Source organism: Argentina silus (genome assembly GCF_951799395.1).
Source record: "Argentina silus genome assembly, chromosome: 22".
NCBI classification, from domain to species: domain Eukaryota; kingdom Metazoa; phylum Chordata; class Actinopteri; order Argentiniformes; family Argentinidae; genus Argentina; species Argentina silus.
In genome coordinates this window covers 2,647,009-2,673,965 of record NC_139676.1, presented here as the reverse complement: position 1 = coordinate 2,673,965, position 26,957 = coordinate 2,647,009, and the positions used below count along the sequence as shown (strand labels likewise).

General features: G+C 52.5%; 1 protein-coding gene across 1 annotated transcript; it reads left to right on the top strand.

Annotated features, from left to right (window-relative positions):
* The first annotated feature begins 482 nt into the window (after positions 1-482).
* Positions 483-20,203, top strand: LOC310821698 (histone deacetylase complex subunit SAP130-like). The gene is made up of 20 exons (XM_083693846.1): positions 483-1,025; positions 4,895-5,163; positions 5,460-5,621; positions 5,886-6,036; positions 6,445-6,560; positions 8,121-8,245; positions 8,376-8,523; positions 8,616-8,700; positions 8,904-9,008; positions 9,114-9,225; positions 9,304-9,392; positions 11,461-11,727; positions 12,496-12,664; positions 12,901-12,981; positions 13,109-13,440; positions 14,093-14,353; positions 16,964-17,089; positions 17,665-17,768; positions 18,161-18,274; positions 18,401-20,203. Exons 1-20 carry the CDS (start codon positions 944-946, stop codon positions 18,575-18,577), a joined length of 3,075 nt encoding a protein of 1,024 aa, XP_083549972.1. The 5' UTR covers positions 483-943; the 3' UTR covers positions 18,578-20,203.
* The last annotated feature ends 6,754 nt before the right edge of the window (positions 20,204-26,957 follow it).

Genomic DNA, 26,957 nt, shown 5'->3' with positions numbered 1-26,957 from the left:
GAGAGGGAGGGGGAGAGGGGGGGGGGCAGCCCGCAGCGGCTAACCCGGGATGCTACACTTTCACATCCACACACAAATCATGTGCTGATGCTTTAGGCCGAATGTAATGGTAAACGTGTGCTTTATCTACAGCCAAGCAGCTTCTGTTAACCGCGTCAGAGTTTTACACGTTTTCCACTTCTGTTATTCACTCAACTCCGTTCCGCCAGCAACGCTCGGCAGCGGAGCATCACCAGATGTTTCAAAATAAAAGCTTGGGTTTAGTGCAACAAGCACTGTGTTGTGGTCTGAGCGGGACCGATGTTTCTGAACAGTCGAGCAGAAACGCTGATACTCTAGGATGTTATTATTTGGATGCTCTGTGATTTGACTACGTGGTAATTTCATCGTGGGTAATTCTCCCAGGACTTTTATTGTGAATTATGTAGTCGAGCAAACATTGACAACCGGAAGTTGGGGTATTAGCGGTGCTTGCGGAACACGCGGATGGAGGTTCTGGTCGAGGCGTGTTGGTGGAAAACGTCCTGGTTTTAATAACGGGTCGTCATCGCAGATGAATGAGACCCTTTGAGAGACTTGGTCCGCTCATCCTTAAGTCAGTTATGGTCGATATTCAGCTTTAACGTTAACTTTAACGTTGCCGCTCAGGGCGCTTTGACATAGTGTCGCTAATGCTAACGTTAGCTGGCTAGCTAGTCATTCAAGTTGCCAGTCGCTAACAAGTTTCTGCGTTTTTAAACTCGACCGCAACACAGATTCCAGATTCCACAGATTATCCGCTGTTCGCTGTGGACCGGGTGGACGGGTGGACCTTAGCTCTGGATAGCTTACTTTAGCTTAGCCCGTTGGTCCTGTTGGTGTTGACTGTGTCCAGGGGAACATCCATCCGTGGACGAGGTTCCATGTCCTCCTCCTGCCCAGACAATCACACGAGTGTCGGAGGATGAATTCTCAGCAGTACCCGCGGCCGGGCCTGCCTCCCGGGATGGGACCGAACCAGGCACCAGGATCTCAACCCAACACAGGTAACCACTCACCAGAGGTGCTGTCTGGATGAAGTCATCTGGAATGTCCAGCTGTAGCCGACTACCTCCCTCCGCCCTGGGAGACTACCTCCCTCCGCCCTGGGAGACTACCTCTCTATACCCTGGTAGACTACCTCCCTCCGCCCTGGGAGACTACCTCTCTATACCCTGGTAGACTACCTCCCTCCGCCCTGGGAGACTACCTCTCTATACCCTGGTAGACTACCTCCCTCCGCCCTGGGAGACTACCTCTCTATGCCCTGGGAGACTACCTCTCTATGCCCTGGTAGACTACCTCCCTCCGCCCTGGTAGACTACCTCTCTATACCCTGGTAGACTACCTCCCTCCGCCCTGGGAGACTACCTCCCTCCGCCCTGGTAGACTACCTCTATATACCCTGGTAGACTACCTCCCTCCGCCCTGGTAGACTACCTCCCTCCGCCCTGGTAGACTACCTCCCTCCGCCCTGGGAGACTACCTCCCTCCGCCCTGGGAGACTACCTCCCTCCGCCCTGGGAGACTACCTCCCTCCGCCCTGGTAGACTACCTCTCTATACCCTGGTAGACTACCTCTCTATACCCTGGTAGACTACCTCTCTATGCCCTGGGAGACTACCTCTCTATGCCCTGGGAGACTACCTCTCTATGCCCTGGGAGACCACCTCTCTACCTCCCTCTGCCCTGGTAGACTACCTCTCTATGCCCTGGTAGACTACCTCTCTATGCCCTGGTAGACTACCTCTCTATACCCTGGTAGACTACCTCCCTCCGCCCTGGTAGACTACCTCCCTCCGCCCTGGGAGACTACCTCTCTATACCCTGGGAGACTACCTCTCTATGCCCTGGTAGACTACCTCCCTCCGCCCTGGTAGACTACCTCCCTCCGCCCTGGGAGACTACCTCTCTATACCCTGGGAGACTACCTCTCTATACCCTGGTAGACTACCTCCCTCCGCCCTGGTAGACTACCTCCCTCCGCCCTGGTAGACTACCTCTCTATACCCTGGTAGACTACCTCTCTATACCCTGGGAGACTACCTCTCTATGCCCTGGTAGACTACCTCTCTATGCCCTGGTAGACTACCTCTCTATACCCTGGTAGACTACCTCTCTATACCCTGGTAGACTACCTCTCTATACCCTGGTAGACTACCTCTCTATGCCCTGGTAGACTACCTCTCTATACCCTGGTAGACTACCTCTCTATACCCTGGTAGACTACCTCCCTCCGCCCTGGTAGACTACCTCTCTATACCCTGGTAGACTACCTCTCTATACCCTGGTAGACTACCTCTATATACCCTGGTAGACTACCTCTCTATACCCTGGTAGACTACCTCTCTATGCCCTGGGAGACTACCTCTCTATGCCCTGGTAGACTACCTCCCTCCGCCCTGGGAGACTACCTCTCTATGCCCTGGTAGACTACCTCTCTATGCCCTGGTAGACTACCTCTCTATGCCCTGGTAGACTACCTCCCTCCGCCCTGGGAGACTACCTCTCTATGCCCTGGTAGACTACCTCTCTATACCCTGGTAGACTACCTCTCTATACCCTGGTAGACTACCTCTCTATGCCCTGGTAGACTACCTCCCTCTGCCCTGGTAGACTACCTCCCTCCGCCCTGGGAGACTACCTCTCTATGCCCTGGTAGACTACCTCTATATACCCTGGTAGACTACCTCTCTATACCCTGGTAGACTACCTCTCTATGCCCTGGTAGACTACCTCCCTCCGCCCTGGTAGACTACCTCTCTATACCCTGGTAGACTACCTCCCTCCGCCCTGGTAGACTACCTCTCTATACCCTGGTAGACTACCTCTCTATACCCTGGTAGACTACCTCTCTATACCCTGGTAGACTACCTCCCTCCGCCCTGGTAGACTACCTCCCTCCGCCCTGGTAGACTACCTCCCTCCGCCCTGGTAGACTACCTCTCTATACCCTGGTAGACTACCTCTCTATACCCTGGTAGACTACCTCTCTATACCCTGGGAGACTACCTCTCTATACCCTGGTAGACTACCTCTCTATACCCTGGTAGACTACCTCTCTATGCCCTGGTAGACTACCTCTCTATGCCCTGGTAGACTACCTCTCTATGCCCTGGTAGACTACCTCTCTATACCCTGGGAGACTACCTCTCTATGCCCTGGGAGACCACCTCCCTACCTCCCTCTGCCCTGGTAGACTACCTCCCTCCGCCCTGGTAGACTACCTCCCTCTGCCCTGGTAGACTACCTCTCTATGCCCTGGTAGACTACCTCTCTATGCCCTGGGAGACCACCTCCCTACCTCCCTCTGCCCTGGTAGACTACCTCCCTCTGCCCTGGTAGACTACCTCTCTATACCCTGGTAGACTACCTCTCTATACCCTGGTAGACTACCTCTCTATACCCTGGTAGACTACCTCTATATACCCTGGTAGACTACCTCTCTGTACCCTGGTAGACTACCTCTCTATACCCTGGTAGACTACCTCTCTATACCCTGGTAGACTACCTCCCTCCGCCCTGGCAGACTACCTCTCTATGCCCTGGGAGACTACCTCTCTATACCCTGGTAGACTACCTCCCTCTGCCCTGGTAGACTACCTCCCTCTGCCCTGGTAGACTACCTCCCTCCGCCCTGGGAGACTACCTCTCTATGCCCTGGTAGACTACCTCTCTATGCCCTGGGAGACCACCTCCCTACCTCCCTCCACCCTGGGAGACCACCTCCCTCCGCCCTCCCTCCGCCCTGGGAGACCACCTCCCTACCTCCCTCTGCCCTGGGAGACTACCTCCCTCCGCCCTCCCTCCACCCTGGGAGACTACCTCCCTCCGCCCTGGGAGACCACCTCCCTACCTCCCTCCGCCCTGGGAGACCACCTCCCTCCACCCTGGGAGACCACCTCCCTACCTCCCTCCGCCCTGGGAGACTACCTCCCTCCGCCCTGGGAGACTACCTCCCTCCGCCCTGGGAGACCACCTCCCTCCGCCCTGGGAGACCACCTCCCTACCTCCCTCCGCCCTGGGAGACCACCTCCCTACCTCCCTCTGCCCTGGGAGACTTCCCCCTGTGTTTGCCAACTTCACTATCAGAGACATGTTTCTTATTTGACTGTGAGTGAATTAGAACAGCACACTCTGGATGACTCACCTCTGCTGTGCTTTTCAAAGTTGTTGTGTTTCTCATTCTAAGTGCCTTTCCACAGTCAGTCTGTCAGTGTCAGGGTTCCTGTGGCCAAGTTGAGCAGTGACAGGTTGAGCAGTGCCAGGTTGAGCAGTGACAGGTTGAGCAGTGACAGGTTTCCTCTGGCCAGGATGAGCAGTGCCAGGTTGAGCAGTGACAGGTTTCCTCTGGCCAGGTTGAGCAGTGCCAGGTTGAGCAGTGACAGGTTTCCTGTGGCCAGGTTGAGCAGTGACAGGTTTCCTGTGGCCAGGTTGAGCAGTGACAGGTTTCCTGTGGCCAGGTTGAGCAGTTTCCTGTGGCCAGGTTGAGTTCTCCACAAACAATGGAAGAGTGTTTCTGCACCACACTGTGAACTTGGCAGCGCCACTATGTAAACATTACAAGACAAATTAAACTCTAGATTTAGTGACAATAGAATCACTATGTTTGATCGCCATCGACATTGTTGTTCATGAAGGAGAAAGCGTTTTGATGTTCCTCAGTGAGGTCAGCGTTTTAGCGGTGGTATTTTTGGTGCATTTTGACATGAATTAACACCCGTCGGGTTTTGATGATGCAATCCAGCGCCATGCTGTTCAGACATCCTGGGGAGAACCCTGCACACACACACACACACACACACACACACACACACACACACACACACATACACATCAGAGGACCCTGCCTGATGTGCATCCCTTGTTCCCCCAGGGGGAGCCGAGGACGGAGGTCGTGACCCCCCAGGCTGCGGGGTCGGACCAGCAGCCTTCAGGGAGGAGAAGCAGGACACTGTGGTGGTCCGACCGTACCCCCAGACACAGACCCACACCCCCATCCAGGTCCACGGGCCCCCCCAGGCTCACCCAGTGACTCTCCCCCAGCACCTGTCCCTCCAGCCGGGCACGCCTGTCTCTATGTCAGCCCACCCTCCTCACATCCCCCAGGGCCTGCCTCTGGCCTTCCCTGAGGGAGCCATCAAGGTAAGGGGGGGGGGGGGGGGGTGCAATGCAAGTTGCTTTGGATAAAAGCGTCAGCTAAATGGCAGATATTATTATATATATTATATTATATTATGACTATGGTTTTATGTATATGGTGTTTGTTGTCATGAGAGAAATCTGCAACTAAGCACTGTAAATGTACCAGGTGCTGGGTGGGGTGGAGCTTAGACACACTAAGCACTGTAAATGTACCAGGTGCTGGGTGGGGTGGAGCTTAGACACACTAAGGGTCCACTCTTGTCTCACTATGCCCCCCCCCCCCCCCTCCCCCCCAGTCATCTCTCAAGGCCAGTCGTATCATCGCTCCGGCGCCAGGAGGTCACATGACTTCCTCCTCCACTCCGGGTCACATGACCCTGCCGCACCTCACCGTAACCATGGAGAGCTCAATGCCACAGACCACCGCCATCCCCGTGGCAACCATCAGCGGCCAGCAGGTGAGGGGGGGGGCTGGTCTGGTGTGTGTGTGTGTGTGTGTGTGTGTGTGTGTGTGTGTGTGTGTCTCTCTCTCTCTCTCTCTCTCTCTGTCTCTGTGTGTGTGTGTGTGTGTGTGTGTGTGTGTGTGTGTGTGTGTGTGTGTGTGGAGGGGGGGGGGGGGGGGCTGTACTGGCACTGGTGTTACTGTGGGGGTCTCTCCCCAATGGGATCACAGTCTTGTTCTCGTTGTTTTGATCCGTTTCCATGGCGACGTGTGTCTCCAGGGCAACCCCAGTAACCTGCATCATCAGCTCATGGCAACCAACGTCCAGATCATCCGAGGCCACGCCCCCTCGCTAGGCCACGCCCCCTCGCTGCAGATCACCACGCCAGGGGCCACACACACACACACCTTCACCTCCCACATGCCCCGAGGTCAGCACACACATACACCGCACGCACGCACACACACACACATACACACACACACCTTCACCTCCACCTCCTACATGCCCCGAGGTCAGCACGCGAGCACACACACACACACATACACACACACACACACACACACACATACACACACACACACACACACATACACACACACATACACACACACACACATACACATACACATACACACACACATACATACACATACACATACACATACAAACATGCACACAAGACAAGACAAACACACGCGAAACATGCAACTAACGCACACACGTGCCTGTGTGTGTGTGTGTCTCTCCGTGTGTGTGTGTGTGTGTGTGTCTCCGTGTGTGTGTGTGCGTGCGTGTGTCTCCGTGTGTGTGTGTGTGTGTGTGTGTGTGTGTGTAGGAGCGGCGGCGGCGGCTGTGATGTCCAGTAGTAAAGGTCCGACGGTCCTAAGACCTGCCTCTGGTCCTGGTGGCGGCCCGCCCATGGTCCAACACATCCTGCACCAGCCCATCCAGGTACGCCCCCCCGCTTCCCGGCGCCGAGAGTCCGGTTCATTCTCCGTCTCTCTCAGGGTTCTCTCAGGGTTCTCTCAGGGTTCTCTCAGGAACATCATAATGCTTTAACTTTCGCTTTCGTTTTTAACAACGATGTCGTTGGCGATCAAAGATAGAGTAACTATCATTACTAAATATATTTTATTTCACCTTTATTTTAGCAGGCAGTCCTATTGAGACCAAGGTCTCTTTTACAAGCTGCATACACATAGTTTACAACAATATATAATACACATACAAAATTATAAAACACGATCAAGAAGAACAAACACGTGTTTCAACAAAGAGGTCCTCAATCAAAACTTTAAACTGCCTGAGCGTCACCAGAGAGACCAACTGAAACATTCTCTGCAGACCTGAGGAACCTCAAGAGGTAACCCACTCTGAGAACCAGTCAGGTCAAGAGGTAACCCACTCTGAGAACCAGTCAGGTCAAGAGGTAACCCACTCTGAGAACCAGTCAGGTCAAGAGGTAACCCACTCTGAGAACCAGTCAGGTCATTTATGTTCTTGAATTTCAATAATGAGGTTAGCTAAGCTGGGAGTTTATGCAGTAGGGCTTTATACACAACAAATAATGAAGAGATCTACGGGACTTTAACAAACATATTAAAAACTGTCATCTGTGATAAAGCGAAGGGCGCTATGGTAGAGGGCATCCACAGGTTTAAGAGTAGTGGCTGCTGCATTCTGGGAGAAGACATCACCATAATCAAGCACTGGCATGACGGTTGATTGTACAATCTGCTTTCTGCTGTTCAGGGAAAGGCACAATCTATTCCTAGAAAAGAAGCCCACCTTAAATCTTGGCTTTTTAACAAGCTCCTCTGCATGTTTTCCGAACGCCAAGTCTTTGTCAAACCATGTTCTCTGTAGGACAAATGTTCTCTGTAGGACAGCGAATGCAGACTGTAGCTCAGAAAGAGCCTGGTCAGTTGTGGGGGCAATAGCATATACAACACTGTCATCGGCATATAGATGCAGGTTACAGTTATTTACAGATAATCCAATATTGTTGATGCAAATAGAACCGGATCAATAATCGATCCTTGTGGGACACCCTTTGTTATGTCCAGAAAACCTGATTTAACACCATCAGTTAAGACACACTACGTTATGTCCATTTTAAACCAGGTACATGAAGCCTGATCCAGGCCGACTTCAGACAACCTCTGATTGAGTAGGGAATGGTCGGCCGTGTCGAAGCCTTGGACAGATCTGTAAATAAGGCAGCACAATGTTTATTCTGATCGAGGCCATTTAACCCATCATCTAAGACACGTGTAGCCGCTGAGACTGTGCTATGTCCGGCTCATAGGTAGTTCCATTTGCCTTGTAATGTTTACATCGTGGCGCTGCCAAGTTCACAGCTTAGTGCAGAAAGACTCTAACATTGTTTGCGGAGAACGCTGAAGATTATGTAGATGTTTCATTGTATGTGTCACTGATTTGTTCACTTCTTGAATGAGTGTCTTGAATGAGTGATGTGACAGTTGGTAACTATGGCGACCTCTGTGCCAGTCTCGTCCCATAGTCACTACGTCCTCCGTTGCCATGCCCGCCATGGTTGCCCCGGTAACGGCCACCAGGCCCCAGTCCCCGGTGATTAGCTCGGCCGCCGCCCACTCTGCAGAGGTGGCTCATGGGTAAGGACCTGTGACCAATCAAAAGACCACATTTAGGCCACTTGTGTTTTTGGCTAAAGGTTAAAGGTTGAACTAGCATCATAGCTACATAGATATTCTGTAAACTCCTCCTCCTCCCCCCTCCCCCCAGGCGGGCGGGGCTGACCATCCATCCTTCTCCTGCCACTCTCAGCATCCAGAGACCTCCGACCTCCAGGGACACGCCGACCCGCATCACCCTGCCCTCCCACCCTGCCCTCGGGGCCGGGAAACCCCAGCTGTCACACACCCTCGCCCAGGTGAGACTCCTCCCCCAGACAGGAAGTACCCTCCAGACAGAAAGCACCCTGCAAGGTTGATAACCCTAACCCCCCCACCCCCCACTTTACAGAAACCCATCTTCAGCAACGTATCTCCTGTTGCCGCAGCAACCGTGGCCCCCATACTGGCCACCAACACAACTCCATCCACTACAGGTACGAAGCTAAGACGCTAACGCTACAAGTATGAAGCTAAGACGCTAATGCTACAGGTACGAAGCTAAGACGCTAATGCTACAGGTACGAAGCTGCTAAGATGCTAACTCTACAGGTACGGAGCTAGATAGATCAGCTTGACTGGACTGATCATAAGCATCTCCTCTTATTATGTATAACCTTTGACCTTTCCCCTCCGCCAGGCTCCACCCCCCACACTCAGGTGACCAATAGCAACATCGTTACCATGACGATGCCCTCCCACTCTTCCCACGTCACGGCGGTCACCACCTCCAACATCCCCGTGGGTAAGAACCTCTAAAACACACACACACACACACACATTCAGACACACACACCCACACACACACACCCCCCGTGCGTAAGGACACCTGTCTGATTGTTGTTTACAGCCAAGGTGGTCCCCCAGCCCATGGCTCACGCCACGGCCCGCCTCCAGCAGGACTACCCCGCCCACCGCTCCTCCCCCAACCCCATCGCCATGGACACACGCAATGACAACAGGTGAGATCACCTGTTGATTGGACAGAATCCTGGAGAACCTGGTGTTGTTGGTTGTTGATTGTATTTTCTCCTCCACAGACAATCAGTGCCAGTCCAGTTCCAGTACTTCCTGCCTACCTACCCCTCGTCCCCCTACCCCCTGACACACACCATCAGACAGTACCCAGGTAACACACACACACACACACACACACACACACACACACACACACACACACCATCAGACAGTACCCAGGTAACACACACACACACACACAGGCACACACGTACAGGGGGGTAGTGGGGGTGAAGAGGTCTTTAGGAGGGACAGTTAAGATGTAGTCTGAAGAGATGGGTCTTCAATCTACGGCGGAAGATCGGTAGTGACTCTGCAGTCCTGACAGTAGTGGGAAGCTCCTCCCACCAGTGGGGCGCCAGGACAGTGAAAAGCCGTGACCGAGTAGTGCGGCCGCTGCATCCACATAGAGGTGGCGGTGCCAGGCAGCTAGCCGAGGTGGAAGAGTGGAGTGAGGGCAGGGGGGGTTTGGGGGCTGACCATTGCTTGCAAGTAGGGAGGGGCTGTTCCCTTTGCCGCCCGGTAGGCGAGCACCGGGGTCTTGAATCTGATGTGAGCTGCTACCAGGAGCCAGTGGAGGGTGCGGAGGAGGGGGGTGACATGGGAGAATTTGGGGAGATTGAACACCAGACAGGCGGCAACGTTCTGGATGAGCTGCAGAGGTCTGATGGAGGAGGCGGGGAGACCGGCCAAGAGTGCGTTGCAGTAGTCAAGGCGGGAGATTACAGGTGTTTGGACCAAGAGTTGTGCTGCTTCTCTGGTGAGGAATGGACTTATCCTTCTGATGTTGTAGAGGAAGAATCTACAGGAGTGTGCTGTCACTGTGATGTTCGCCACACAGGATAAGTGGATGTCAAGGATCACCCCAAGGTTCTTGGCTGTGGGTGGAGGTCACAGTAGAGTTCTCTACTGTGATGGAGAAGTCTTGGAGAGGGCAGGCTTTCCCAGGGAGGAAGACCAGCTTGTTAAGGTTGAGCTTGAGGTGGTGGGCTCACATCCAAGCAGAAATGTCTGCAAGACACGCAGAGACACGTGTTGCCACCTGTGAGTCAGAAGGGGAGAAAGAGTTGAGTGTCATCTGTGTAGCTGTGGTAGGAGAAACCATGTGAGGAAATTACCAAGCCAAGAGATTTGGTATAGAGGGAGAACAGTAAGTAAGGGCCCTAGGACGGAGCCCTGGGGGACCCCAGTGTTGGCGAGAGGTAGAGAGAAAGAGCTGCTAATGTCATCAACCTTCTTTTCAAAGTAGGTGACAAAGTCATCCACAGACAGGGAGGAGGGAGGAGGGGGAGGAGGTGGGTTGAGGAGTGAGGAAAATGTGGAGAACAGTTTCTTTGATTCAGAGGTAGAGGATTGAATTTTGGAATGGTAGTAAGGAGCTTTAGCATGCAGCTGGGACTGTAGCTGATGCAGATGCAGAGGTGTAGTTGAGGAGGAGAGAGAGAAGGTTCTAGGTCATCAGGGAGGCCGGTTTTTCTCCATTTCCTCTCAGCTGCCCGGAGCCCTATTCTACAAGCCTGCAGGGTTTCAGACAGCCAAGGCGTGGAGAGGATCATGCTGGCCTTGAGGTCTGTGGACAGAGAGAGTCGAAGGATGAGGGAAATGGACAGGAGGGTGGAGGAGGCTGCATCAGTGGATAGAAGGGAGAAGGATTCAACAGAGGGAAGGGAGGATAAGACAGAGGAAGAGAGAGCGGTGAGGGAGAGGGTACGCAGGTTGTGACGAGAGGATACAGTGTGGGTAGAGACTGACTGGGAGGGGGAGGATTTGAGGGGAAGGGAGAAAGATACAAAATGATCATCAGAAACCGGAAGAAGGGTAACAGTAAGGTTGAAGGTATGGCAGGATCTGGTGAAGACAAGATTGAGCTGATTGCGCTCCTTATGAGTCGGAGGAGAGTGGGACAAGGGTAAGGCCGAAGGAGGAGAGAAGGTCGAGTGCTCCAGACATTGCGATATTTGCCGGTATAAAGAGAGAGGGTTTGTGGGCAATACAAGATGGAGGTAGCACACACACACCATCAGACAGTACCCAGGTAACACACACACCGTCAGACAGTACCCAGGTAACACACACACACCATCAGACAGTACCCAGGTAACACACACACACCATCAGACAGTACCCAGGTAACACACACACACAACTCTCTAACCCTGCCTCTCTGCCCACCTCCCCAGTGACCCCCCAGGCGCCCAACGGAGCGGCCCTCCCTCCCCAGCCGGCGGTGGGTGTGGCCTCAGCGGTGGGCGTGGCCTCAGCCGTCCACCTCAACCCTATGCAGCTGATGACAGTCGACCGCATCACTCAGATCAACGCCCAGAACCTCCAATCAGGCGGTGCCGCCATGGCAACGCAGACTCTCCAGCCAACCAGCATGCAGAACATCCAACCGGCAACGGTCGTCAACACACAGCAGCAGATCGCCCCCGACAACAAGGCCTCAGGTGTGTGTGCGTGTGTGCGTGCGAGAGTGAGAGTGTGTACAGGGTTCCCAGGATGTTTGAACAGCGCGCTGGATTACAACGTCAAAACCCGACTCACGTTTATTCACCACTAAAATGAACTGAGGAACGTCACAACACTTTGACTGGCTGTTAACGATGTCGTTGGCGATCAAAGATACTCTATCATTACTAAATATATAGTTTAATAAGATAGTTACTCTATCATTACTAAATCTAGAGTTTAATTTGTCTTGTAATGTTTACATGGTGGCGCTGCCAAGTTCACAGCATGGCGCAGAAACACTCAACATTGTTTGGAGAGAACTTTGCACACCGAGGTAACACACACACCCAGGTAACACACACACCCAGGTAACACACACACCCAGGTAACACACACACCCGGGTAACACACACACCCAGGTAACACACACACCCAGGTAACACACACACCCAGGTAACACACACACCCGGGTAACACACACACCCAGGTAACACACACACCCAGGTAACACACACACCCAGGTAACACACACACCAGTTGACTGATGTGTGAGTGATGTCAGTTGTGACTGGTCCTTGTCAGTCAGGTGACATGTTGTGACATCATCAGCCCGTTGTTTCATCAGCCCAGAAGTTTCCTTCAGTTCACGACCTCCTGTTCTCTGATTGGCTGAGAAGGAACCGAGTAATGTGACTGAATCCACCTTTATTTATAAAGCATATCCACTTTTATTTATAAACCATATCAACCTTTTGTCTCATCAGTGTTGTTGTCAGACGGCTCCACCCTATTGGCCAACCCCTACGGCGGCGGCCAGCCAATGACAGCCAACCCCCTGGTCCAGACACACCCCCACAACGCCCCCGGCCCCGCCTCCTCCATAGGCTCCTCCCCCAGACCAGGAATCCTCCGCAAGAAGCCGGCCAATGAGGGGTGAGTAAGAGACATCTGGGGGTGACCTGAGGGTCGCTGGACTACCGAAGTATGATCTTTAATGGGTGTGTGTGTGTGTTGTGTGTGTGTGTGTTGTGTGTTGTGTGTTGTGTGTTGTGTGTTGTGTGTTGTGTGTGTGTGTGTGTGTGTGTGTGTGTGTGTGTGTGTGTGTGTGTGTGTGGTGTGTGTGTGTGTGTGTGTGTGTGTGTGTGTGTGTGTGTGTGTGTGTGTGTCAGGTCTACTGTGAGGAGGACTCTACTACCAGGAGAAGCCTCCAGTCCCATCAGGTCTTCCTCAGGCTCTCCTCGACCTGCAGGGTAAGATACACACGCACACACACACACACACACACACACACACACACACACACAGGCTGAAACGACAGCGTTCCCCCATAGAGAGGGTCTGATCTGTATGATCACCGCCCCTCCTCCTCTTCCTCAGGATGAAGACCAAGCCTGACCTCCAACTGGGCACTGCCTCCCTGGACGCCCCGCCCCCCCACAGCATCGACCAACCACAGCAGTTCCTGGCTGGAGCCCCGCCCCATCACCACCACCACCACTCTCAGCCAATCGCAGCGCTCCTCTCAGCGGCAGCCCAGCACGGCTCCGCCCTCTCGGCCATCACTCCACCAATCCCCTCCCTGGCCACCGCGGTGACTCCGCCCTCCCAGCCAGCAGGAGCCAGTAGCATGGCGGCGTGTGGGATTAGCTCCACCCTCCCGGAAATGAAGATCAAGCAGGAGGCGGAGACTATGGACACGTCCATCCCAGGTGAGGCTGGTGTTACCCAAACAACACAACACACACACACACGCACACACTATTACTGTGAAGGAGCGTTTCACTGTCTCGCCTACGGCTGGATTCTAATCCACCTTGATTGGATTAGAGAGTAGACTCTCCTAGTTCAGAATTCTGGGGAAATCCTCAGCAGAAAGTCGCTAAAAAACGGTGGAAACCACTCATAACCAATCAGACACGCAGCGACAACACAGAATTCACTTGATCGCTTCAGGTTTTCCTCCATTTTCTGTCTTCAACGTGATTCAGTGTTTTGATTTGAAGCTGGTTATACCCTGAACTCCAAACCCACCCCTACCTCCTACCTCCTGGCTCCCTACCCCCCCACCCCCTAGCTCCCTACCTCCTAGTTTTGATTTGAAGCTGGTTATACCCTGAACTCCAAACCCACCCCTAGCTCCGTACCCCCTAGCTCCCTAGCCCCCTACTCCCTACGTCCTAGCTCCCTACCTCCTAGCTCCCTACCTCCTAGCTCCCTACCCTCTACATGCGTGTCGATCTGAGAGGACCACCGAGCATCTAGTTGTTGGTCATCTAGTTGTTGGTCATCTAGTTGTTGGTCATCTAGTTGTTGGTCATTCGTTGTCTTCAGTCCATCTGTCCCCCCCCTCCCCTCCCCCAGGCCCCCCCCTGCCCCCCGGCGCTGGCCCTCTCCTGGCCCTTTCCGGGGGGGGGGACGTGGTCCCGGGGGCCTCCCCCAGGAAGAAGCCCCGTAAGCAGCAGCATGTGATCTCCACGGAAGAGTCAGAGATGGTGGAAACCCAGAGTCATAGCACGGAGGAGTCAGAGATGGTGGAAACCCAGAGTCACGGCATGGAGCTGCTGGCCAGGACCCTCAACACGCGGCCAGACAGACGCAAGTCTCCCCCCAAGGAGTACGTAGGTAGGTAGCTACCATGCTAGCACGATGCTAGGACGTAGGTAGGTTGAATCAGAATCAGAATCAAAATTCTTTTATTTGCACATACAGGACATTGACTTGGTGAGGTTGGTGCATGGACATAAAAAACAATGGCAATTATTGACAGAAAATGTACAAAACAGCTAAATATTAACAAAATAAACAAATTAACAAATTTACAAAAAAGAGCAGCAGAACAATGCATCTTGTAGGCTGTGTGAGACTAAGTGGCAATGTGGCTAGAGGCTGTGGAGTGGTTATGGGGCATGTACACTATAAATTAGAATAATTTTAAATAATTATAAATTACACTGTCAGTGCATTGTGTGTGTGACAGGGGGGGGTGGGGGTGGAAGTCCCAGAGTCAGTGAGAGGCAGGGGGCTTGTTTGTGAGCCCCACTGCCATGGGGAAGAAACTGTTCAGGTGGCGCAAGGTTTTAGTCTTGATTGACCGGAACCTTTTGCCGGATGGAAGTCTCTGGAAGAGGTTGTGACCAGGGGGGGAAGGATCAGCGATGATATTTCCTGTTCTCTTACTGGTCCTGGAATGGAACAGGTCCAGGAGAGATGGCAGGTTGCAGCTGATGACCTTCTCGGCTGACCGAATGATCCGCTGCAGTCTGCCTTTGTCCTTGGCAGTGGAGGCAGCGAACCAGACGGTGATTGATGAGCTGAGGATGGACTCAATGATGGCCGTGTAGAACTCAACCATCACTTTCTGCGGCATGTTGAATTTCTTCAGCTGCCGCAGGAAGAACATCCTCTGCTGGGCCTTCTTGATGGTGGAGGTGATGTTCTCCGCCCACTTGAGGTCCTTTGAAATTATTGTCCCCAGGAATCTGAATGACTCCACAGTGTTAACTGGGGAGTCACACATGATGAGGGGGGCGGTTGGGGCTGGGCTTCTCCTGAAGTACTACCATCTCTACAGTTTTTAGGGCGTTCAGCTCCAAGTAGTTCTGGCTGCACCAGGAAGCCAGGCTGTCAACTTCCTCTCTGTAGGCGGCCTCATCAGTATTGGAGATTAATCCAATGAGGGTAGTGTCGTCCGCGAACTTCAGGAGTTTGACAGAAGGGTGGCTAGAGGTGCAGCTGTTGGTGTAGAGGGAGAAGAGTAGAGGAGAGAGCACACAGCCTTGTGGGGCTCCAGTGCTGATGGTCCGGGGCTCCGAGACAAGCTTGCCCAGCCGCACCAGCTGCTTCCTGTCTGTCAGAAAGTCAGTGATCCACCTGCAGGTGGGCTCAGGCACGCTCAGCTGGGATAGCTTGTCCTGGAGGAGAGCTGGGGCGATGGTGTTCAATGCAGTCCACAAACAGGATCCTGGCGTAGGTGCCGGAGGAGTCTAGGTGCTGGAGGATGAAGTGAAGTCCCATGTTGACTGCGTCGTCTACAGACCTGTTGGCTCTGTAGGTGAACTGCAGTGGGTCAAGGAGGGGGTTGGTGATGGCCTTGAGGTGGGTGAGCATGAGGCGCTCAAAGGTCTTCATTACCACAGAGGTCAGGGCGACTGGTCTAGAGTCATTAAGGCCTGTGATCCTCTGCTTTTTGGGAACTGGGATGATGGTGGATGTTTTGAAGCAGGCAGGTACCATGCATTCAACCAGTGAAGTGTTAAAGATGTCTGTAAACACTGGAGACAGCTGGTCTGCACAGTGCTTCAGTGTGGAGGGGGAGACAGCGTCTGGTCCAGCTGCCTTGCGGGGGTTCTGTTTGTTGATGTCTCTCTCCTGGATGGAGAGAGGTGTGATGGGGGGGAGGGGGCTGTCTGGGTCCATTGTGTAGGGGGGGGGGTAGTGTCTCTGTCCAGGCTGGGAAGGAGAGGTGTGATAGCTGTGGAGGGGGGTTGGTTGCGTGGGTCAGAGTCAGGACTGTTCCATTGTGTAGGGGGGGGGTAGTGTCAGGACTGTTCCATTGTGTAGGGGGGGGGTAGTGTCAGGACTGTTCCATTGTGTAGGGGGGGGGGTAGTGTCAGGACTGTTCCATTGTCTGTCAATCTACAGTAGAAGAGGTGTGATAGCTGTGGAGGGGGGTTGGTTGTGTGGGTCAGAGTCAGGACTGTTCCATTGTGTAGGGGGGGGGTAGTGTCAGGACTGTTCCATTGTGTAGGGGGGGGGTAGTGTCAGGACTGTTCCATTGTCTGTCCAATCTACAGTAGAAGAGGTGTGATAGCTGTGGAGGGGGGTTGGTTGTGTGGGTCAGTCAGGACTGTTCCATTGTGTAGGGGGGGGGGGGGGGTAGTGTCAGACTGTTCCATTGTGTAGGGGGGGGGGTAGTGTCAGACTGTTCCATTGTGTAGGGGGGGGGGGGTAGTGTCAGACTGTTCCATTGTGTAGGGGGGGGGGGTAGTGTCAGACTGTTCCATTGTGTAGGGGGGGGGGGGTAGTGTCAGACTGTTCCATTGTCTGTCAATCTACAGTAGAAGTCATTCAGGTCGTTTGCAAGTCTGGCTACCATGTTAGCACGATGCTAGCCCAAGGTGGAGAGCAAACATGCTAGTCACATCACAGTTCATCATACAGGGGGCGTACCCCCGCCATACCAGACCCCCCCCCCCTTCAAGAAGTGTCATTTCTGTGTGTTGTTCTCTGCAGACGAGGAGGGGGTGCGCTATGTCCCTGCTCGCTGCCGCCCCCCGGTGACCCTGCTGCGTCACTACAGGAACCCCTGGAAGGCAGCCTACCACCACTTCTACAGGCACAGCCACATCCGGGTCAAAGGTCAGACACAGACGCCCTCTGTGGTGTGTCTGTCTCTCTCTCGCTTTCTCTCTCTCTCCATTTCCTCCACCCCCTGTCTGCCCCCCCCCCCCCCCCCCCCCCCTCCTAGTATATATTGTGTATATATATGAATGTTTCTGTAGTCAGTTAGATAAAGAAGTCTGAGACACTGGCAGGCTTTAGTTTATTAACAGTTAGACATTCTACAACAACACAACCACAGTTACAACACACACACACACACAGCCTAGTCATCATCAATGGCTTTAAAGTGCATACATAAGAAACCATACAAAACACACACACACACGTAGGGAAATCAAGATGTCTCTGTATTGTGCTATGAGTCTATGTGAACCTGTGTTATGGAAGTTGATGTCATGTTTAATATATATTTAATATCTCTGAACATGACCGGCAACTTCCACAGTGGCTCACTTTGATGATGTCATAATGGCACGGCTTGAGATGAGATTTTCTAGTAGATATTAGCATATAGTCGTTTATGACGGGTTCATGGTTTGGTGTTGGTGGTGTTGGTGGTGTTGTTGATGGTGTTGATGATGGTGTTCCAGAGGAGAAGAAGGGCAGTCTCCAGGACGTAGCCAATCAGAAGGGGGTGATGTGTCGGGCGCAGGGCTGGAAGATGCACCTGTGTGCTGCTCAACTCAAACAGCTGGTAACACCCCTCTACCCCTCTATCTATCTACCCCTCTACCCCTCTATCTATCTACCCCTCTACCTATCTACCCCTCTATCTATCTACCCCTCTACCCCTCTATCTATCTACCCCTCTACCTGTCTACCCCTCTATCTATCTACCCCTCTATCTATCTATCTACCCCTCTACCCCTCTATCTATCTACCCCTCTATTTATCTACCCTCTATCTATCTATCTATCTATCTATCTATCTATCTATCTATCTATCTGACAGCCATGTAGCAGTTAGCACTGTGAAATAACAACCAGTTGTCCAGGGGATTTGTAACAGGTGTGTGTGTGTGTGTCTGTGTGTGTGTGTGTGTGTGTGTGTGTGTGTGTGTGTGTGTGTGTGTGTGTGTGTGTGTAGTCCAGTATGGAGCAGGATGTGTACAGCCGCCTCACCAGCCTCCAGGACGGACTGATGCCAAAGAAGAAGGCGGGGCCAGACGATGACCTGCACCGAATCAACGAGCTCATACAGGTGAGGGGGAGGGGCTCATACAGGTGACGGGGAGGGGCTCATACAGGTGAGGGGGAGGGGGACTTATACAGGTGAGGTAGGGAGGGGCTTATTGTTCTAACGGCCACCTTCCCTCTGCGTTACCAGGGCAACATGCAGCGCTGTAAGCTGGTGATGGACCAGATCTCAGAGGCCCGGGAGTCCATGATGAAGGTCCTGGACCACAAAGATCCGGTCATGAGGCTTCTGAACAAGACTGGGACCGGGGGGGTCGGGGGGGGCGCCAAGAAGACCAACAAACTCAAGAGGAAGGACAAGGCTTAAGACATGGAGCCTCGGACCCCCCCCCCACTGTCTCTCTGTCTCTCTGGATGATTCTACACACACACACACACACGCACACACACACACACAGCTCTGGTCATGGATGATAGCTGGCTGCTATTAAGCAGCTTTCTGATTGGTTGAATGACGAGATGAGAGACACACTGCGTCTCTCTGATTGTGTGTGATGTCATCAGTATGGGTCTGTCTGTCTGATGTGTGATGTCATCAGTATGGGTCTGATGTGTGATGTCATCAGTATGGGTCTGTTCAACTATCAACTACTTTATCACAGAATAAATATGTCCATCAAAACACTGCATTCATCCTCTTCACTCTGAACACAGCATCCAATCAGGGACCGGCGTTTGTTACCAAGCCCGCTATTGGCTGAGACCGTTTGTTAGAAAGCTGTCATTGGCAGTTCCACTACATGGGCAGTTTTAGAACCACAGTATCTAACTTGTTATTGGTCACTAAAGTAGGGACTCTGACACTGCCGTCTCCTCTGGTCTCTGAGAAACAGACGTTATTGGTTGTTTGGGGTTGAAATGTGGAGAGGCTGTTCTGCTGGTGTCAGCTGACAGCATTCTGTCAGGTCCAACCCACCTTGTAATGCATTCTGGGACTTGTAGTTGGAATGTTGAAGTCTGTTTTGGTGTTTCTGAGAGAGGAGGGATGTGACAGTGTGAGTGTGTCAGCCAGGCAGGCGGTCAGCCAGGCAGTGTTTCAGGGGGTCACGAGGACCCCTTCTCCAGCTCTGTGCCTTTTTAGGTGCCTCCGTTGTGCACGAGTAGAAGTCCTGGGACATGATGGTCCCCAGTGTGGAACCACGGCACCTCCCCTCGTATCTCCATACCAACCAAATCAAAAATCTAAATGTGGACGCCATCTTGGCGCTGGCTGCTGCAGCGTCCTGCCGCTGCTCTCCTCATTGACACACTAGCATGCAGGGTTAACACGGCCGGACGTCAGGGTCGGAGGTCAGGGTCGGAGGTCAGGGTCGGAGGGAGACGGCTGGCCAAGTCTGACTTCAAACCAATACAAACTGTGAAATGTGAATATACATATATATATATATGACCCCCCCTGGCACCTTGTTAGGGTCTTGTAGGTCTATATCTATACTAGCTGATCTATATCTATACTAGCTGATCTAGGTCTATACCAGCTGATCTAGGTGCTACAGACCTCTGCTAGATGATGTCTGTTCATGTCTGTAGTCTCAGAAGAAGGAATCTGAGTGGCAGGAAAGTTACCATGTGCTTTTATGAAGCCAAACATGTTCATGTCTTCAAGACAAAATATGGATTAAAAACTGTAAGGAACAAAATAAAACTGTATGCACGTATATTGTGCACATACACACATGTATTTGTACATTATTTTGTGTTTTAAGTGTAAAAATAAAGTTGATTTTTGTTTTTTTTGTTTTTTTTTGTTGATTGAATGAATTTCATATGCATTTTTATTTTGACCAAGCAGGGTGGCTGTGATGAGGTTTAACTGCGTTGGAAGCTGATGATGAATGAATGTCACATGGTTGATATGAGATTCCTCAGTTTTGTGTTTCTGTTTCTTTATCATTCCTCACTACTGCAATAAAGCCAGTTTGTACAAAGCCTCTGTGAGCCTCTGTGTGCCAGGTGTATCAGCAGCACAGCACAGCACCAGCACTGACGTCCATTTTGTCACCAGTACCAGGAATGCAAATACATTGGCATCCATTTTGTCACAACACAAATGAGAGGGTAGTCTGCTTTAACATGAGAGGGTAGTCTGCTTTAACGAGAGAGGGTAGTCTGCTTTAACATGAGAGGGTAGTCTGCTTTAATGTGAGAGGGTAGTCTGCTTTAACAAGAGAGAGTAGTCTGCTTTAATGAGAGGGTAGTCTGCTTTAACATGAGAGGGTAGTCTGCTTTAACATGAGAGGGTAGTCTGCTTTAACATGAGAGGGTAGTCTGCTTTAACATGAGAGGGTAGTCTGCTTTAACATGAGAGGGTAGTCTGCTTTAATGTGAGAGGGTAGTCTGCTTTAATGAGAGGGTAGTCTGCTTTAACATGAGAGGGTAGTCTGCTTTAATGAGAGGGTAGTCTGCTTTAACGAGAGGGTAGTCTGCTACAGGACAGTGGGCGGGTGGAAGACTGAAGCTCTCAGCTGCTCCTCTGTTGAACTACATGTCCCAGTAGAAATCTGACTGTGGTGCCACTGAGAGGTGAGACAGATGAGAGGTGAGACAGATGAGAGGTGAGACAGATGGAAGAACAGGTCTGTATTTACAGGAACTATTAGACTGTATAGAACATGAATCTATAGAAGCTACAGTACAAGAGTTTGTAGAAGATGTAGAACGCGTCAGAGGGGCAGGGAGAGAAAGGGGGAGAGAAAGGGGGAGAGAGCAGTCCTGGTTGTATCCTACAGGGCCCCAGGGATCAGAACATTACAGTCGAGGGTAGTCTGCTTTAACATGAGAGGGTAGTCTGCTTTTCTTTTATCCTACAGGGCCCCAGGGATCAGAACATTACAGTCGAGGGTAGTCTGCTTTAACATGAGAGGGTAGTCTGCTTTTCTTTTATCCTACAGGGCCCCAGGGATCAGAACATTACAGTCGCTGGCTTTTACTTTAAATCCACTCAGTCATTCATCCCAACAGCAGCTTTATCCGTGTGATTCATGGTTAACTGACATGCATGGAGTCAGGTCTACATAACCTCTAACCTCTAACCTCACAGATGTTTCTCTGTAGTTACAGTACAGTGCTATCAGGGGAGGCTGGCCGGAGGTAGAAATCGGAGGATGGGATTATTGTAAAGCCTGGGACGGAATAGGGAATAGTATCAAACACACGTGTGATACCGTTCGTCATTCCGTTCCATGCATTACAATGAGCCCGTCCTCCGATTTCTACCTCCGCCAGCCTCCCTTGAGTGCTCCAGACTGGAGGTCAGAGGGCTAATTAGTGACGAGGTCCCAGACCCAGGGAGTAGACCAACCCCCAGGGCTCTGTATACCTGACCAGGGAGTAGACCAACCCCCAGGGCTCTGTATACCTGACCAGGGAGTAGATCGACCCCAGGACTCTGTATACCTGACCAGGGAGTAGATCGACCCCAGGACTCTGTATACCTGACCAGGGAGTAGACAGACCCCAGGACTGACCCAGGGAGTAGACTGACCCCCAAAACAGACATTATCATACATCTAAAAGAGGCCGTTTCCATCACTTAATAAAACATCAAATCAAGTTCAAAGGATCCTTTGATGAAGGAAATATAGAATCATGCCAGCATTGAGAAAAGAGAATCTCACTCCTCTCTCTTCTTCTCCTCTTCTCTCTCTCCTTTTCCTCTCTCCTCTTCTCTCTCTCTCTCCTTCTCCTCTCCTCTCTCTTCCTCCTCCCGTCTCTGACCACTCCCCCCTGATTGGGCGCTGCAGTGGAGTCCTGGTCACTATGGCGATGCCCTAGCAGGTCAAAGGTCATTTGTCCAGGCTGTGTGTGTGAGGACCCTGAGAGGAAGAATAAACACCATAAACACACACACACACACACACACACACACACACACACACACACACACACACACACACTCAAACATTGTTAAACAGCAGACCAACACTTACCCTCACAGTCATCCAATCAGAAACCACGTCCGACGATTCCGACTGGGCGGAGTCTCTCTCTCTCCCCCGGAATGCCTGGTTGTCAGGGCGACGGCCCGTGGGGTTTCCCTGCCAGGGCTGCAGGGGCTCCAGGTCGTCGGCCACGTCTGGACACGACACATACGTCCCCGCCCCGAACACAGTGTCCAGCCCCGCCCCCAGGCCCAGCCCCGCCCCCAGGAAGTCACAGCCGGCCACCATGCTGTTCAGCGAGGCGGCCGGTGGGTCAGCTGACCAGGGCGTGGTCGTCTCAGTGTTGCTCAGCTCCAAACCCAGCAGATCCATGGTGGCGGGCTGCTGCTCAGAACCCAACGGTTCTGAACGCAGCGGTTCTGAGCCCAGCGGTTCTGAACGCAGCTCAAAGCTGTACCGGTCCATTCCGACCGTGTTGTTGTTGTCTTGGGGGTCGTCGCCATGGAGATCCAGTAACACCTGATTGTCGGTCCCGGGGCTGCTCAGCTTGAACCCGTACGGGTCGAACGTGTCCTGGGCAGCTGGGTCAGAGGTCAGGGCGAACCCGAACGGGTCAAAGGTTCCGTCGTCGTCTTCGCCATCGTCCGGTTGAGAGGTACCGGTCGGTTCAAACTCGTAGGGGTCGAAGGAGGCCAGGAGGCTGGGGTCAGGGTGGAGGCTGGAGTCAGGGTGGAGGTCAGGGTCAGAGTGGAGGTCAGGATGGAGGCTGGGGGAGAGGTCAGGGTCAGAGTGGAGGTCAGGGTGGAAGCTGGGGTCAGGGTGGAGGCTGGGGTTGGGGTGGAGGCTGGGGTTGGGGTGGGGTCTGGGGTCAGGGTCAGAGTGGAGGTCAGGGTAGAGGTCAGGGTCAGAGTGGAGGTCAGGGTGGAGGCTGGGGTGGAGGTCAGGGTCAGAGTGAAGGTCAGGGTGGAGGCTGGGGTGGAGGTCAGGGTCAGAGTGGAGGTCAGAACCGAAGGGGTCCAGTATCTGGCTGTTGTGTTCTGGGCTCAGTTTGAAGCCATAGGGGTCGAAGGAGACAGGAGCACTGGCCTCGTAGCAGTTCTCAAAGCTGCTGGTTCCGAAGCTGAACTTGAAGCTGTTGAGTTCTGAGCTGCTGGCCCGGTCCATGCCAATGGCGCTGTCCGGCTCAGAGTCCGAGCGAAGGGATTGGTTAAAGGCAGCGATGGCGGCCAGGTCCGAGCTTTCCGATTGGGTGAAGTGGTTGGAGGCAGCGGTGACATCAGCGAGGCCGGTGCTGGGGGGTTCTGGGTCGGCTGGGTGGAGATCAGGGACGGGCCAGGCTGCAGCGACCGCAACTAGGCCTCTGGTGTCTGGGCTGATGGGCTCCTCAGGGCTGGGGTCAGAGAGGTCACCTCCAGGGTCAGAGAGGTCACCTCTGGGGTCAGAGAGGTCGCCTCCAGGGGTGGTCTGACCCTCAGAATCCTCTGCCTGCGTCTCAGCCGGGTAGTTGAGCATCGACCCAAACCCGGCCGGTGCTGAGCCAGAGGTGACGGGTCCAGAACCCAGAGACAGCTCCTCCAGGTCCGAGGGCGGGGACACGGCCGTCAGGTCAAACTCATATCCGTTCGGGTCCGACTCCATGGAGAAGTTGGGCCCCGTCACCCAGTTGTTGGCCCTGGTGGTCCTGCTCTCGTCCTGGTTGTGGTCCAGACCCGGGTCGGAGGGGTCCGGTCCTGCAGGCTCGGCACCGTCGCTGGCCTGGGTGTCCAGGGAACTGCTCTTGGTCCTGGGGGTGTGGATGGGTCTGAAGCCCAGGCTCTGGGTGAGGGTCTGGGGCTGGAACAGGCTCTGGGTGAGGCTCTGGGGCTGGAACAGGCTCTGGGGCTGGGCGTCCTCAGGGACCACGCTGTCCAGGTCCTCTCTGCTGTAGCTGATCTCTATATCACTGGAGGGAAGAGCAGAGCAGAGAAGAGAAGAGAAGAGAAGAGAAGAGAAGAGAAGAGAAGGGAATATATCACATTATTGTCCATCTAAAGATAAACAATTGTGAGCATTTCCATAAACACCAGAATAAACAGTAGAACCTCCATATACATGACTGCACTGATACACTATTGGATGTCAGGTAACAGTATGATCATGATAACCTCCTCTGTTGGATGTCAGGTAACAGTATGATCAGGTAACAGTATGATCAGGTAACAGTTGCATCATAATGGCTACCTGGACTCGTCTGGGAACTCAGCCTCGAAGCACTGGGTCCCTGTGGAGGTCCGGTTCTCTGTACAGGACAGGCTGGTGTCGGCCTCCTCCGTTAGCCCCGGGGGGGTCCGGTCGGCGGGGGCGGGGGGGTCCTGGGAGGCGGGGGCGTCCGGGAGGGGCTCGGACGGCTCCAGGAACAGGATGTCGGCAGCAAACGGGTCGGTCCCCTTAAAGGGGTCGTCAGCAAAGACATCTGGGATCGATCAGAATACAAGAGAGGCACGGGAGGGGGGGGGGGGGGGGGGGGCACGAGATAAACATGACATGACATTAATTAGGATTACATGAAATGATTTGCTTCACTTGTTGTGTGAAATCTATCTATCCTGGTGAGGTTTCACCTGGACCCACCTGATCGCTCCATCCTGGGAAACAGATCATTCTTGAAAAGGTCATCTGGGATTAAAAAAGAAAAGTGTTCAAATGAATCAAACAAAATTTAAGAAAAAGTCCTCCTTCTCCTCCTCCTCATCACCATCACCATCATCATCATCATCTTCATCATTATCATCATTACCATCACTACTATCACCTTCCTCACCATCATCATCACCACCATCATCATCATCACCAACATTATCATCACCACCACCATCATCGTCATCTTCATCATCATCATTACCATCACTACCATCATCATCATCATCCTCACCATCATCATCATCATCATCACCACCATCATCACCACCATCACCACCATCATCATCATCATCACCTACGTTCAGATTCACAGTGAGTAAAGGGGTCCGGATGGTAGAAGTCCAGCTCGCTGGTCGACAGGAGGATGGAACACAATGGCTCTTCCTCTCTCCTCTCCTCCTTCACCTCCTCCTCCTTCACCTCCTCCTCCTTCACCTCCTCTTCTTTCTCCTCCTCTTCTTCCTCCTCTCCTAGCTCTCTCTGTTCATTGGACAAATGATGAAGGTGTCAGTTCAGATCTGTCCAATGGAGAGGCAGCACATCTATCTGCAGTGTCTCACCACGTAATAGAATAGAATAGAATAGAACTGAATAGAACAGAACAGCACAGAACAGAACAGAATAGAATAAAATAGAAACGAATAGAATAGAAACAAATAGAAACGAATAGAATCTAATAGAAACGAATAGAATAGAATAGAATAAAATAGAAACTAATAGAAATTAATAGAATAGAACAGAATAGAATAGAAGTGTTATTACCCTCAAGAGGGTGTTTGTCGTGCACAGCTAAACGGCTAGGTGGCTAACATCCTCTAGCTAAGCCGTTGCCATGGTAGCCGTACCTTTGGCATGCTCATCCCAGAAGCCTCCTCTTCTTCTGTGGTTTCAGTCAGAGGGGTGTTAGGGAAGGAGGAGGAGCCACTGCTTCTCTACGGAGGGAGAGAGAGAGAGGAGAGGAGAGGAGAGAGAGAGAGGGAGAGAGAGAGGGGAGAGGAGAGGAGAGGAAAGAGAGAGAGGGGAGAGGAGAGGAGAGGAGAGGAGAGAGAGAGAGAGAGAGAGAGAGAGGAGAGGAGAGGAGAGAGAGAGAGGAGAGGAGAGGAGAGGAGAGGAGAGGAGAGAGAGGGGAGAGGAGGGAGAGGAGAGGGAGAGAGAGAGAGAGAGAGAGAGAGGGGAGAGGAGGGAGAGAGAGAGAGGGAGAGAGAGAGAGAGAGAGAGAGAGAGAGAGAGAGGGGAGAGGAGGGAGAGAGAGAGAGGGAGAGAGAGAGAGAGAGAGAGAGAGAGAGAGAGGGGAGAGGAGGGAGAGAGAAAAAGGAAGAAGAAACATTGGATCCCAGTAATTCCAGCATTAAAATAATTACATAATAATAACTAATAATTAAAGGCCAGAAGTATTTTGTATATTTTTAATCTTAATTGGCATCACGTTTGTATGTTATATATCATGATTAGGTTGTCATGGTAATCTACCAGTATCTCGGCGTAGGCGGGCAGCGACTGGCTCCGCCCCCAGGCCCTCACAGGCCCCTCCCCCTGCAGCTCCTCGGTGCTCACAGGCCCCTCCCCCTGCAGCTCCTCTGTGCTGTCTGTCGCCCCCTGCTGGTGGGAGGCCAGTGCTGCATCTCCAGTCCTCTCCCCCCGCAGGGCGCTCAGTTTCTGCTCCTCCTGACCCAGTAAACCAGTTAGAGACCATTCAGACCAGTCAGACCAGTGATCATTAACACACAACACCATTCAGACCAGTCAGACCAGTGATCATTAACACACAACACCATTCAGACCAGTCAGACCAGTGATCATTAACACACAACACCATTCAGACCAGTCAGACCAGTGATCATTAACACACAACACCATTCAGACCAGTCAGACCAGTGATCATTAACACACAACACCATTCAGACCAGTCAGACCAGTGATCATTAACACACAACACCATTCAGACTTCACAGTGTTTCTGCACCACACTGTGAACATGGTGGGCCACGATGTAAACATTACAAGACAAATAAACTCTAGATTTAATAACGATAGAGTAACTATAACTAAATATACTTGGGAGAACCCTGCACACACACAAACACACAGACACACAGACACACACACACACAAACACACAAACACACA